At 55.2% G+C, this 13,615-nt stretch overlaps 5 protein-coding genes across 5 annotated transcripts; 3 read left to right on the forward strand and 2 right to left on the reverse strand.

The window, feature by feature from the left end:
* Positions 1 to 1,556: 1,556 nt before the first annotated feature.
* On the forward strand, positions 1,557 to 3,959 carry L226DRAFT_506494 (alpha/beta-hydrolase; the record flags this gene model as incomplete). Its single annotated transcript, XM_067678082.1, has 14 exons — positions 1,557 to 1,752; positions 1,818 to 1,921; positions 1,997 to 2,055; positions 2,113 to 2,167; positions 2,220 to 2,348; positions 2,418 to 2,519; positions 2,573 to 2,594; positions 2,650 to 2,721; positions 2,781 to 2,862; positions 2,919 to 3,129; positions 3,191 to 3,485; positions 3,543 to 3,672; positions 3,734 to 3,755; positions 3,824 to 3,959. 14 exons carry the CDS (start codon positions 1,557 to 1,559, stop codon positions 3,872 to 3,874), a joined length of 1,530 nt encoding a protein of 509 aa, XP_067536406.1. The 3' UTR covers positions 3,875 to 3,959.
* Positions 3,960 to 4,030: 71 nt separating this feature from the next.
* On the reverse strand, positions 4,031 to 6,722 carry L226DRAFT_484822 (alpha/beta-hydrolase). The gene is made up of 12 exons (XM_067677075.1): positions 6,583 to 6,722; positions 6,344 to 6,525; positions 6,030 to 6,286; positions 5,874 to 5,976; positions 5,739 to 5,816; positions 5,530 to 5,674; positions 5,332 to 5,469; positions 5,062 to 5,275; positions 4,726 to 5,012; positions 4,530 to 4,673; positions 4,443 to 4,470; positions 4,031 to 4,383 (listed from the first exon to the last, which is right to left on the reverse strand). Exons 3-12 carry the CDS (start codon positions 6,252 to 6,254, stop codon positions 4,306 to 4,308), a joined length of 1,440 nt encoding a protein of 479 aa, XP_067536407.1. The 5' UTR covers positions 6,255 to 6,286; positions 6,344 to 6,525; positions 6,583 to 6,722; the 3' UTR covers positions 4,031 to 4,305.
* A 798-nt stretch (positions 6,723 to 7,520) lies between these two features.
* On the forward strand, positions 7,521 to 8,552 carry L226DRAFT_461280 (2-amino-3-carboxymuconate-6-semialdehyde decarboxylase; the record flags this gene model as incomplete). Its single annotated transcript, XM_067675639.1, has 2 exons — positions 7,521 to 7,587; positions 7,654 to 8,552. The coding sequence occupies 2 exons, from the start codon at positions 7,521 to 7,523 to the stop codon at positions 8,550 to 8,552; spliced, it is 966 nt and encodes a 321-aa protein (XP_067536408.1).
* Positions 8,551 to 10,369, reverse strand: L226DRAFT_533913 (Clavaminate synthase-like protein). Its single transcript, XM_067680562.1, has 8 exons — positions 10,063 to 10,369; positions 9,864 to 10,006; positions 9,676 to 9,801; positions 9,581 to 9,623; positions 9,403 to 9,517; positions 9,273 to 9,352; positions 9,184 to 9,199; positions 8,551 to 9,119 (listed from the first exon to the last, which is right to left on the reverse strand). The coding sequence occupies exons 1-8, from the start codon at positions 10,124 to 10,126 to the stop codon at positions 8,612 to 8,614; spliced, it is 1,095 nt and encodes a 364-aa protein (XP_067536409.1). The 5' UTR covers positions 10,127 to 10,369; the 3' UTR covers positions 8,551 to 8,611.
* Positions 10,370 to 11,201: 832 nt separating this feature from the next.
* On the forward strand, positions 11,202 to 12,904 carry L226DRAFT_390183 (uncharacterized protein). The gene is made up of 3 exons (XM_067674478.1): positions 11,202 to 11,478; positions 11,547 to 12,224; positions 12,284 to 12,904. Exons 1-3 carry the CDS (start codon positions 11,442 to 11,444, stop codon positions 12,829 to 12,831), a joined length of 1,263 nt encoding a protein of 420 aa, XP_067536410.1. The 5' UTR covers positions 11,202 to 11,441; the 3' UTR covers positions 12,832 to 12,904.
* The last annotated feature ends 711 nt before the right edge of the window (positions 12,905 to 13,615 follow it).

The following is a 13,615-nucleotide window of genomic DNA, read 5'->3' on the forward strand; positions in this document are numbered from 1 at the left end:
AGGGTCCAATTGAAGGCGCTAGTATCACAGACACTAATTTAAGCGAAAATCTCGAGGAACTGCTTAAGCGGAATTGGCTGACATGCAAACAGTGGAACCACTTAAGTGGAAATGGTCAACATTCAAATAGTGGAAACACTTAAGCGGAACTTGAGAAAATTGAAGAACCACTTAAGCGGAATTGGCCTATGTGCAAATAGTAGAACCACTTAAAGGGTTTTGGTTAACCGCTTCAGTGGGCCGGGGTAAGACAGACATAAGCGGTTCAGCGGTTTAGTGGAACCACTCCATATATTGTATGAAGCGCTGCAGTGTAATGGTGAAGCGCTGCAGCGTAATGGTGAAGCGCTGCAGCGGTCCCACACATTGAACAAAGTTGAGAGTGAGAAGAGTGGAAGTTATGCCAGAACTCAACATAGAAATAAAGGAACCAGTTGATTTATGTAGTTAGGCATAGAAGAACCGGTGAAGCCCCTTTGGACTTAGGAGGGAGAGAGTTTCTGGCTGGAGGCCGACAACACTGAAGTAACTAGCTGGCAACTAAGACCGTTTCTTACTTGTCTTATCTTATCAGCCGGGCCGCATCATCCGCCGGAATTCCGGCGGATTCCGGCGGAATCCGGCGGAAAGTGCACCATAGTTCTAGTGTTCTCTCCACTCCTTGAATGAGTATTGTTTAGCCGCGGCGGACTCCGGCCCTGCGCGGCCCGGCTTTGTTATGGCATTGGTAGTGACACTCCGGACTCGTACTTGACCACTACATACTGCCACCGCAAACATGGGCTGAGAATCCGAACACTTCCTTCAGCTTGGTTCTTTGCAGCCTAAAGCATGCTGTCGTAGCACTCTCGCAAGTACTTGTGGTGTGACGTGGCGCCGCGGCTCGTGGGTCCATTTCTCCACGATCTGCCTGCGACCCTTGTACCTCGTAGGCAGACGATTGGACAAGCCTACGGAGGGACGACGGATGTCCCTGAAACCTGAGACTTAATAAACGCCGTGAAATACTCATTTGCATCTCAAGCAGACAACATATACAGCATAATGACATCTGCATGTATGTATGCCTGCTTCCGAGCCCTGTCGTGTCAATGGCTGATCCACACCTCGATGCAGCCATCAGAACAACATCATCCATACTCATTCCTTTGACGTTCTAGTTCGACTCAAGACCCCCCGCGCTCACCGACTCCGAGGTCACATTGGCGTCATGACGCCACGCCTCGCTACAGGCGGCTCGTGCGGGTTCCGAGACGCGTCGCTCACCATGGAATGGCATGGAAGTAGCCTTGCAGGGCTCTGCATGGAGCTTCAGACATTCTATGGGGGACATGCTTACGACCTCCTGACTCCTAGCCCTTCTGGCTTCTCAACAGTGTCAGCACAGTGAACGCACGTTCTGAAACATTGTCCGAGCTTGCGAAGAGAATGCCCAAACAGCGACCCGAGGGTACGTAAATTGTGGCCACAATCCTGCACTTAAAATCAGTACGCTGACCTGACATAGTGCAGCGGCCCATCCATTGACACCGCCCTTCTCCTCCAACTCGTACAGGATGTTCTTGCGCACTCTCTTGTCGATTGTATCTCTGGTGCTTGTCGGCGTTCAGGCGAACTCCCCGGCTGAGCTGCGTACCAGGAAGGCTCAGATTGCGGCGCAGTTCCCCGTGAACCGCCCTCGCCCACTCAGCGGCGAGGGCACTGGGGCGAAGATCCAGAAGAACATTACGTTCAAAAACCCGCGCGCTTCCGGTACGATTCCATTCATCTTATGCTCCCCTAAACCTTGCTTACCAGTCTCATGACGCACTTCGCAGAGTTTTGGGTCAACGGTTCGACCATTCCCGACGTCGACTGGGACATCGGCGACAGTTGGGCAGGGCTCCTTCCTATCAGTAACAACACAAATGAGACGCGGAAGGTGCGCCACATTCTCCCGCAGACGCCACTGTGAGGGTGCCCCCGGAACTCGAATATATTATTTACGTACCGCCAGCTGTTCTTCTGGTTCTTCCCGCCCGGTCCGCAAGGCAGCTTCGATGACCTCATCTTCTGGTGCGTGCTCTGCATTCTACATCAATTTCTGTCAAGCTGATTCGGCGTGGCATTCAGGACGAACGGCGGTCCAGGCTGCTCCTCTCTCGAAGGTCTCTCGCAGGAGAACGGGGTGAGCGCGATCTCGATGCTCACATGATTTGCTGACTCTCCCCTTCATCTAGCCGTTCCAGTGGGCGTGGGGCACGGCCCATCCGACACAGAATGAGTACAGCTGGACAAACCTGTCCAGCGTACTCTACCTTGAACAGCCGATTGGTACCGGTTTCTCACAAGGCGAGCCGACAGCTGAGGTGAAGTTCCTCGTAGTCTGTCTATATTGCATTCCCGTTCTGATGAGTATCGGAACCCGCGCTGCTCAGAACGAGGATGACATCGCCGAGCAAATTGTGGGCTTCATGAAGCAGTTCCTCGAGATATTCTCGGAGCTCGAAGGCAAGAAGCTCTACTTGTCCGGTGAAAGTGTGAGGAATTACGCAACTGTTTCTTGGCCTACTAGCACTAACGCAGCGGACAGTACGCAGGCATGTACGTTCCATGTGAGTACTCGACTGAATTGTGAATGTGAGGAGCCCCATACTCACAGGGTGACAGACCTCGCAAACTACATCTACGAGAATCCCGACGAGCTGGCTCTCGAGCTTCAAGGCATCTTCATTGCGGACCGTGAGTAATATAGTCTCTGCATCGTACGCTCTGTTGAATGATTCACTGTATTTGGACAGCCGTTCTGGGATGGTACGTTGCTCAGCAGCAAATCCCCGCAGTCGCCTTCGTGCACAAGTACGATCCAGTCTTCTCCCTCAAGTGAGTCTACCCCCCTACCTGAGTAGGCTTACCTACTACCTACTGATGCCTCCCAGCCGAACCTTCATGGCACAGATCGATGCTGTGGCTGCGCGATGCGGATACGCCAACTACGTCAACACGTACATGACGTATCCTCCCAAAGGTCCTCTCCCTCTTCCCGGAAACAGTACAGAGTACGACGAAGGCTGCAACGTTTGGGAGATGATCCTGAATGCGTCTGTCCTCGTCAACCCCGGCTTCAATTACTACCGGATCTTTGATAACGTACGTTGTGGTCGAGTATCCCATGATTCATGATTGTCTTCCTGACATTGCACCTTCAAAGTGGCCGATTCTCTGGGATATCTTGGGCTATCCTGCAGGCGACACGTTCCGGCCGCAATCCCCGATTTACTTCAACCGTACGGACGTCAAGAAAGCGATACACGCTCCTGAGGACGCCAACTGGGGAGCATGTAGCGACAGTCCCGTGTTCCCGAACGGGGACTCCTCGCTCCCCCCTGCGTTCACTGTCCTCCCGAACGTCATAGAGAAGAGCGCTCGCACAGTCATCGCCCATGGTCTCGCAGACTACGACCTCATCGCGGAGGGCGCGCGCATCGTGCTCCAGAATATGACCTGTATGTCCCATCGCGCATCCCGGCAGAGGCGATCGTACTTACCATCATCTCTGACAGGGGGCGGCCTGCAAGGCTTCCAGACTCCCATTCAGGCAGACAGCTTCCTCGTCGACGGCATTGGGGCCCTCGGGACCGTCCACGAGGAACGCGGTTTGACCTACTACGAGGTCAGCCTCAGTGGGCACATGTAGGTGTTACGCCACAACTTCATCTTGAGACGTGCTGACCGAGCACCGGTGGCCTTCCAGGATTCCCCAATTCTCTCCATGGGTGAGTCCTCAGGCCTCAGGCCTAGGTCGTAGCTGTGAAGTTGCGCTGACTGACGCCTTTTCCTTCAGTCCGCATACCAGATGATGCAGTACCTGATGGGCTTCAGAGATGCCCCTTGAAGGCGTCCGGGATGCGTCCGCGGCGAACATTGAGAGTTGGTCTCAACGCCATAGCGTGAAACTTCTTGACTTGTACATAGCTGGCAAGTGCTACAAATTCGAATTGTAGTGTACGACAAGATATGCGAAGGTTGATCGTGGTATCATCGGTCTGACGGCATGATGGGAAGCGACTTGAAAGCGCTGAGTGTCTCGAATGGTCCGAACTCCCTTTGACAAAACTTTGATAAGCCAATGTAACAGGAACGATGAGCACAGGCAGTGGCGAGGCTTCGGTCTCGACGTTGGTTCCCTATTGAGCACGAGGTCACATGCGCTATCTGTACTCTATATTGTCGCCGCTGGAAGGGAAGGAGGCACCTCGAAGTCTATGTATATAGTGAGACCTCACTTTCGCCATCCATAGCCGTGGGTGCCGCCTGTCGATATGCTCACGGTACCGAGTGCAACTGCTCCTTGCGGATGATCTGAGAGAATATCTCAAACGCAGCGGCAGGTTGGAAGGCAGGCTACGAAGCTTGTGATCAGTGCTGCACTCCAGGCGAAAGAAGACGTTTGAATGACTTACAATCTCGTGCCCCGCTTGGAATACACGCCTGTAACATACCAGCAGTCAACCTCTGGCGCAGCTAGGAACAGCCAAGAAGGGACTTACGCGAAAGTGAAGTTGTCAACATTCTGGATCGCCGCCACAGCGCTCCCGTTGATAGTCATGTTCGTGAACGGCGTGCTGTGCAGCGTCTCGTTGCCGTACCAGTCCATCGCGAGGACAGACGCATGTCCGCCCAACCAGTTGCAGCTGCGCATCCCTCAGCAACTCACCAGGTGAGTAAGCTGCACGATATACTCACTTTATATCCGCGTCGCCCGCCCAGATGAGGATCTTCATCCTCGCGTTCGCAAGCGCCGCCAGCTGAGGGAGGAGCGTCCGCGCGTCGTCCCCTGTGCGGCTGAACTGGTTTCCAACTGGGTTCGAGCACTCGGAGTACCGCGCCTGCGCGCCGATCTTCTGCATGATCGTCGCGTTTCGGAGGAAGTCTACGTAGAACTCGGGTGGGAAGGGGTTTGGTGATGATGCGTTCTGCCGGAGGTCGTCCGAGTCGCGGTCTCCTACTGCTGGGGCGAACAGGTTGTCGATCTGGGAAGGTTCAGGCATGCGGGCTTGAGGTAGCGGTAGGTACACGTACACAGAAATTGTCTGCCTGGCGGCAGATCTGATTGCTCTCCGCCGTCTCGCCCGCAGCATAGCACGCGAGCTCCTGATCGCGGCACCCGCCCGCATCGAAGAACGACTTGTTCATGGCAGCAAGCACATCGTCGCTCTGCAGCTGTCCGTATCCAGGCGCGAATGTTGCGAAGTCGAGATAAGCTTCATTCTGAATAAGCGGGTCATACCATCCGCTGCGGACCGCGGTCAGCCACAAGGCGATAGTTTGTATGTACTGCGGATGACGTACTTGTTTATCATGAGAGCGCTGACGTTGAGGAGTTCTCCTTGGATTGTCCCGTTCAAGATCTTCGCGTTCTGCTCATCGAAGAATGTGACGAACTCGGGCCCGTAGTGGCCGCCGTAGCTCTCCGTGGCGAAGATGAACCTGTGTAACCTGATGAGCATTCCGCGCCCAGGATAAACGTGACCCTAAGAGGGTACGCACTCCCGACTCTGGTACTTCGCAAACTCTTGACTCTCAAACAAGAGCTGGAAGGCTGTCCATATCGCGGGCGAGGCTGCAAACGTGCTGTTCACGTCGACTGTTCCGAAGGAGAAACCTGTCCCGATAGGCTGGTCAATGTAGATAACTACATGGGCGGTCGTGACCGTCAGCGCTGGGCGTGAGGCAGTACAGGAGACCGAGAGACGCACTGTTGCTCAGGTTGTTCCAGCTGAAGGGGTTGAGGACTGTTGTCTGACCATCTGGGTTAACCTGACAGGGCCCATGCTCTACGCAATGATCAGTAACCTGCCACGAACGAGATGATATGGATAGAATAGACACACCTTGGAAGAGCCCGATCATGGACGAGCACCCAGGTCCTCCATTCAGCCAGAGGGTGAACGGCGCAGTCTCGGGCTCGTGTCGTGCCTCGAAGAACCAGAACCACTGTACACAGCTCTCATAAGCGAGGAGAGTAGTGTAGATATGAGCATTCTCACCATTGACATGTTGGTGCCGACATCGACGTAACCTGAGAGCTGGTTCACGCCCGGTGTCGTCTCGCATACCCCAGAATTCCGCACGAACCGTAGCGCCGTGTCGTTCAGGATCTTGGACTTGAACTCGACGTGAGGGGTCCCAAGAGCTGATGGAGCATCCAGCGGAGATATAGTCGCCCCAAGGACTGCAGGTAGAACAGTCGCGAGGACGCCCAATAGCTTCATGGTAGCGAAGAGGGAATAAGCGGAGAGCACACCTGACACCTCCTGTCAGCTCTGCCTCGTATATACCTCGGACCGCCACGGATACGCACCAGCGCGCGGAGGGGCGGCACGCCTCTCTCCTGGGGATTGTAATGTTCTTATATGTCTACACAGTCACGTACGACCCATCATCAATTGGACGCGCGATAGCACCACGTTGTGCAGCGGCAAAGTTTTCCAGGATCCACTGTCATGGGTATAAGAAGCCTGGGTGGCTGCATGGCGAGTGATTCTGAAATAGAATATCTAGTCAAGAAGGTAGATCACGCATCGAGCACTCAGAACACACCGATAAGCATTCACGTCGTGCAATGAGGAAACGGTGAATATCGGGCAGTCCTGGAAAGTTTCATTTGGGTGGAGCATGAGACTTTCCTGATATCTTCCTGCAGCATTCATGCACATATCAGGGACTAACATCTGCAAGACTGGGTTCCTCGGGTTCCTCGGAGAGAGATGATGGTCGTTGGAGGAACTTAAACGGAGACGCTCAGTGATCTGGCTGCCTGAAACGATCTTCATGTTCACACGCTCAATTTATCTGCTCTTCTTGCACGATCCATAGCAACTCTATCACCGAGATTTTGTTAGTTCGCGACAGACTGCAATGGCGAAAGCCAGGAAAAGGATGAAGTCTGGTCAGTCTTCCTAATTTTCGCTCCAAATGCTACTGACGTCTCGCAGATATCGCAGATACCCTAGTAACAGTCTGGTCGGGAGGAGCGACATCAGTCGCTGTCCACGCGGTTGAGCCACTATGGAGCAGAAGTTAGAACATTCTCCGTGAGTCATGAGCTCTGTCCGGTCTACGGTTACGCCATCTGCAATATCAGCAACTCACTACAACTGTGACTGCGCCGCGATCGGATAGCTGACATTGCGCTCGTAAGCATGCTCATTTCTGAGACAATCCATCGACTCTGCGGAGAGCCAGAATGTACTCGTCATTACCGCAAGTGCTCACAATTTCACTCCCCGGGGAACCCTTACCCTCATGCCTCCGTACCAGTCGGAAGGAAGACATGTTCGGAGCTGCGTGCTGACTCAGCCCATTCACCAAATTCGAGCAAGGTGACTTCATGGATCGGATGCAAGGTCCTTCCCACTCAGCAAATGCATTCTAGGATGGCCGGGTCACGGCTCCAATCGCAATGGCAGGAGGGCTAGTCCGATCTGATGAGTACATATATAAGTACGAGCACTCAACAGATGAATAGCAGAACAGTCATGGCGAGCTCACTCCCTCTGAAGATTGACGTCCACCACCACTACCTTCCTGATGCCTATCGACAAGGTTCGTCACACGCATCGTGTCTCTCTAACCATCTAACCATCTAACCATCTGACACTTTACCGACAGCACTCTCAGACGCCGGAGGCGATCCGTCAGGCTGGCCCACACCGCAGTGGTCTCTCTCCGCCTCCGAGTCTCTGATGGACACCCTCGGGACATCGCATGCCATCCTCTCCGTCACCGCTCCCGGTCCTGACATCCTCCAGGGCCCCGACTCCGCCAAGCTCGCGCGCACCATAAACGAGTACGGTGCCTCACTCGCGCGTTCTAACCCCCGCATCGGCTTCTTCGCCGCCTTACCCAGCCTCCTCGACACCTCCGCCGCGCTCGAAGAGCTGCGCTACGCCCTCGACGAGCTCGGCGCGGACGGCGTCACGCTCTTCACGCGGTATGGGCGCGGGAACCAGTACCTCGGCGACCCTGCGTTCGCCCCCATCTGGGCCGAGCTGGACGCGCGCGCCGCAGTCGTCTTCGTGCATCCAACCTCGGGTGCGAGCGTGCAGCTGGTGAACCCGACCCTGCCGCTCCCAATGCTGGACTATCCGCAGGAGACGACCCGTGCTGCGGCCGACCTCATCGTCACGGGCGTGAAGCGCGTGCATCCGCGCTGCAAGATCATCCTGTCGCACGCGGGCGGGACACTGCCGTACTTGGTGGGGCGGCTCGCGATGTACTCTATCGTGTACCCCGAGAAGGGTTCGCATGCTCAGATCGTCGAGGATGCGAAGAGCTTCTACTTCGATACTGCGCTGTCGACGGACAAGCATGTGCTAGATCTGCTCACCGCGTGGGCGGGGCCTGATCGCATCCTGTTTGGGAGTGACTTCCCATATGCCCCGACAGAGGGTATCAAGTACTTTGGGAAGCACTTGGATGAGTATCGGATGAGTGAGGAGGATAGGAGGAAGATCTACCGAGAGAACGCCCTCGCCCTGTTCCCCCGTTTTCGAAACGCATCATCATAGGCCACCTATGGCGCAGTTTTTGGTCAGCGAATTGTATGTATGATACAGTATATGCAACATCAGTTGTAGTGCTTCACGACGACCCCATTGATCACCTCTTCCTCCACGGTCTCGTCTTTCTTCTTCAGCTCAGATTGACCATACGCACTCGTCCGCCCCCGCCGCCACTGCTCCGTCGTCGGCGCATCCTCGTCCTCGAACCGCCTCGCAATCCCGACCCGCTGGAGCACCGGGCTCTCCTTAAGCGGAGCAAGCTTCACATCGTCGTCCGTCATCGCGAAGTAGAACGCCCCGACGCGTGTGTGCCCGCGCTGGTCCGCGGGTGGCTGCACAACCCGATGGATCGTCGCGCGGTAGAAGCCTCCGGAAAGGAACTCCATGCCGTCCCCTGCGTTGACGACGAGCGCGTTCGGGACGTGGCGCACCCAACGCCATTTGCCATCAGGGGAGAGTATCTGCAGTGCAGAGACGGGTTGTGAGTAGAGGATGGTGATTGTGCCGAAGTCGGTGTGGCCTTTGAGCCAGACGTTGTTCGTGAGCGACTCTTCTTCGGCCGTGCGAGGGTAGCTGGAGAGGTACCAACGTCCCATAAGTCAAGTGCGCCCAAAGAGAATGGTCGAATCTGACTTACTACTTCATAAAGCGGACTGCAGAGTGGATGAATAGATGACCAGATCCGTCAGTAAGTTCTCCATGTCATCACTATGGTTCGATCCTTACCGTAGGTCTCCCCCTTGGCGTTGAAGCCGTGAGTCTTCACGAACGTGTCTTCCGGTAGTTCCAGTCCCAGTGCAAGCAGTCTGTCGTGCCATCAGCTGTGTCCCGATTCCACACAATCAAGAGGGCGCACCTGAGGATAGGATGAAGGACATCATAGTGATTATGCTCCGCGAAGGCCCGCAGCTCAGGCAACAGAGGCTGTAATGCCTGCGGGTGCTCCTGCACCTCATTTATCGACCGGTGGACTGTAAGGAGACGACTTGGTCAGCGCCGTAAACATAGCGATGCAAGACCCAGGTGACACCTACGGTTGTAGTGCTCGAGTTGGTCTTTCACACCGTTGTTGATGTGCTTGACGAATGTCAGGATACGAGACCACCAAAGCAGAACCAGGAAAACGTACCCAGTATTGACGCAACTTGTACCCTCTGTAGGATCCTGTCTTCTTGATGTCGCCTGCAAAACGCTTCTTCTCGTCCTCCGGAACCTGAGCGAATGGGACGTCTGCGATGTCGAAGATGCGATCGGTCTGTGGAGGATATCGACAGTTCGCGCTGGTCCTTTGCATTGGTCACAAGGAGAGGAACATACCTGTGCTTGTGTGTATCCGTGATTGATGATGTACAGGAAACCATGAGTCCGCATGGCATCGCGCACTTGCGGGGCGAGTGCTTCGCGTCCCTCGGATGTAGCCGCCTTCGATATGTCGATGATGGGTAGATCTGCCCACTCCACTGAAGATATTCTATTGTCAGTATGCTACAACACGACAGCAAATGGAAGTACGCACACTCTTCCGTAGTCGGAGGTGCTGCAACATAGTGAGGAATTTGAGGCAGAGTTGCGGCGGGCATACTGTCTGGCTCTGTCGCGTCTACGAGAAGGTTCAGGGATACCGGTCGTTCTCAGGGGGGTCTTGACAGCTTGATAGAAGCTTCGGTACTTTATAAGACGGGTGTGAGTTCGAAGACACTTCTTGGCTTGAGTGCGCACCGAGCACGCAATCCGGTGGAGGCATCGCGAGCGCGGAGGAGCCTCGACCGCTTCTCGTGGGAGAACGTCATTTAGTCAACTTTCTTGCGCTATTCAGAGCTCTGTTCACTGTATGTGCATGCCCTGCAGTCCGGGCGTTGATGCTGCTACTCGCGATTCGTGAGCTCACGGTGAGGTCTTCGGAACTCCGGGTAGGTGCACTCACCGAATGGTATCATGTTATTGTTGATTCCAGCTCTTTGTGCGCCTGATGGTCTCCAAAACTATGGACAGAGCGAGCATTGTTTCATCAAATGAGTCGTCACCCCGCCGGGGAGGTGGTGGTTATTTCGTGCCGCAGCTGAGGGGAAGAAACGGCGCTAGTCTCCTGGTTCCATCGGACAGACCCGGAATACCACCAGGACCCCGGAACTCCCCACTCTCGGAAACTTGCAATCGTGCTACATACTTTCAACAGCTCTACTCACGCTGCTAGTGCATGTTCCCTCTCGCTTGTATGCTAGCCATCTATTGGGACAATTCAAGTTGACCTCAAGTAGTCGTTCATCACGCGGGCACGAAGGACGTTTGCGGATGCCAATCCCGTTGCGGATGATCAGGCCTTCAGGCCTCATCTCCTGCAAGGCACACCGACACCAATAACCGGCATACTCTGTGGTACCCGACACACAAGTCCGACTGCAATGATTATGGACAGCGTGCGCCCAAACCTCTACCGCCTGAATTGAAGGTGAGAAGGTGGTAACTCTGCTCCCGTCTGGGCCTCTTATCCGCCGCCCGGCTCGTATGCCGCGAGTACAGCTGACCACGGGCACTGCAGGTGGACGAACTCTACTCTCAATCTCCGACGCGTTTCGGACAGAATCCGCATCCATGCCTTGATACTTGGACCTTGGGCGCGGGACGAAGTTTTCCTGGGGACATCAACCCACACTGCTCCCTCGCAGGCTGTCCGGGAGCGTCTGTGGCTCTTGTTGACAATCAGGCAGACTGTCAGGCCCTCATACTCATCCTCTGGATACTGGTCGGATATCCTCTGAGGCGTCATCTATCCCTCTCTTCTCCTCGCTAGCCCGAAGTTCCCGATAGGCACAAAATCGCGTTCATCAAGCAGATCGGACGTGACTCACTGCTACAATCAAAGAAGGAGAGGTACACGCACGAAGGCTCCATCTAATGGTTTCCATGGAGAGCGCGTGCTCTTCCAGTCAGAGTGCGTCCCTGAGTCGTCGAGCAATGTATTGGTACTGACGTCAGTGGCATTCATCGTCGATTCACCAGGCACCAGGACGTTGTTGAGGGACTCGGTGACGTCCAGCACGACAAGAAGGTGTTCCAAAATTGCTCCTGTGTCTTTCGAACCACGGAATTCCGGGGTCGTATCGTTCCTCTTAGCGGCCTTGTGCGCCGTCTTGGCCGTAGGGGGAGTGAGCGCCCAGGATCCTCTCGTCTTCAACACACCCCAGAACCTGACTCTTTGTGCACCCACAAATCTGACATGGACGGGGGGAGTTCCTCCATACCGTCTCGACATCGAGCCATTTAGTCCTGACAACGGGAGCCAAGAACCCTCGCTCGATCAGCGTTTTCTGAATATCACGGTGCAATGGCTTATCTGGACACCGAACTTCACCGCGGGTACGGACGTGCAGTTCAACGTCATCGACAGTACCGAGTCTGGTCTTGCCGGTGGTCATCACCTTGTTCGACTAGGTTCGGACACGAGCTGTCTCCCCGATGCGTCATCTTCTGCGAACCAATCCCCATTTGCCCCTGCCACTACATCGAGCTCTATTGCGACAAGTACCACGCCAGCCCCCCTTTTTGCTACTAAACGCGGACTCAGCCCGGGTGCGATCGCAGGAATCGCAGTAGCTGTCGCAGTCGTAGCTGTCTTAGCCATCGCTGGGGCGGTGTGGTGTGTGCTGCGGCAGAGGCGACAAGCTAGAGTATACAAAGGTTCGCTCAATACATCTCTTCAGTAGTCCCGAACTCACAATTAACCGATGCACTCGCAGACTTCGATCTCGATCGCTCCGTCGCGAGTCCTGCGCTCTCCGATACGACGACCGCCGTCATGCACGAGAACTACCCGAGCATGGGCATCTGCTCGACCCTCGCCTCCACGGACCGTCTCTCGAAAGCAGTCACAGACACGAGCTCTCCCACAGACACGCGCTTTGCGTCGTACTCCGGTCCATCCAGTCCCACGCTCGACATGGAATCGGGCCTCCGTGCCATCCCGTATCTCGTCTCACGAAGCTCGAGTCCTTCTGGCTCCCTCGCGGACCTACGTAGGAGCAGAAAGAACGCGCGCGACACCGCCGCGACCAGCACGAACATCTCATCGGCGGATTTGCGCTCCGCGACACCGACGCAGATGTCGGACACTGGGAGCGCCGGCGCGCCGCTCGCGTCGCCGCGGACTATCCGGTTCGTGGAGATGGACGGAGGGGTGCGTCTTGCTGGTGAAGGGGTGGAACGTGCGCACCAGGGCGAAGGAGAGGATGCGGTCAGCGATGCTGGGACAGCTTCCCTTCCGCCGCCGTATTCCCCCTACCAGTGATGCATGTCAACGTTTCCTGCTACGAGTTCCTGCGACGACCCATGAATTCTTGGTTTGCGTGGTTCCTGTTGTTTGATGATCCCATAATGCCTGGAACATGGTGCTGAACGACTTGCAATTGATAGTACAACAACGAATGAAATGACCTAATGCCATAGCTTTCTTGTCAGGCTCGCCCTCAAAACGCGACGCCTCAAGGTGACAGTACTCAGGCTGCAGAATCTTTGGTATGACTTCGGGCGGAGAACCCCCCCTCCCGGACCAGCGGCCCGCCCTGCGCTTATAGAGGGTCTACGGGGTCTGGGTCTCTTGGGGTCCTGCGCACTGCAACTGCTGACTCGGAGCTGCTCGTTCGAAGCAATGTTCAACGTGAACGTTTGACCGTTCAACACTACGAATCATGTCTTGCTACCGTCCCAGCATCGGATGTCCACGATGATGCACAAGCTGGCAGGATATGTCAGTACGTGACAACTTCAAGTTGGACCTGGTGAGTAATTCTTGAAACTGTCGAACACTCCACTTAACGAATCCGCCGTGAATCACCTGAGTTTAGCAGGGTCGCGTCTTTACTGAGCAGCGGAGTTCCGCTGCTCCGCGATATGGGGAAGCTCTTCGATTGCAGCAGCATACTCCTACGAAGTGTAGCTGCCGCAGCCTGGGGTCGCCCGGCAGCGACGTTCTAGTGCGTGTAGTGCCTGGAATCCCTGGCTATGAGGCAAGTATATACCCTTTGACTGACTCCGCGCTCTCATACTTAACGTTCTCCGGTGGCGACTTCGAC

The sequence above is a fragment of the Lentinus tigrinus genome (assembly GCF_003813185.1).
Source record: "Lentinus tigrinus ALCF2SS1-7 unplaced genomic scaffold L226scaffold_9, whole genome shotgun sequence".
NCBI lineage: Eukaryota > Fungi > Basidiomycota > Agaricomycetes > Polyporales > Polyporaceae > Lentinus > Lentinus tigrinus.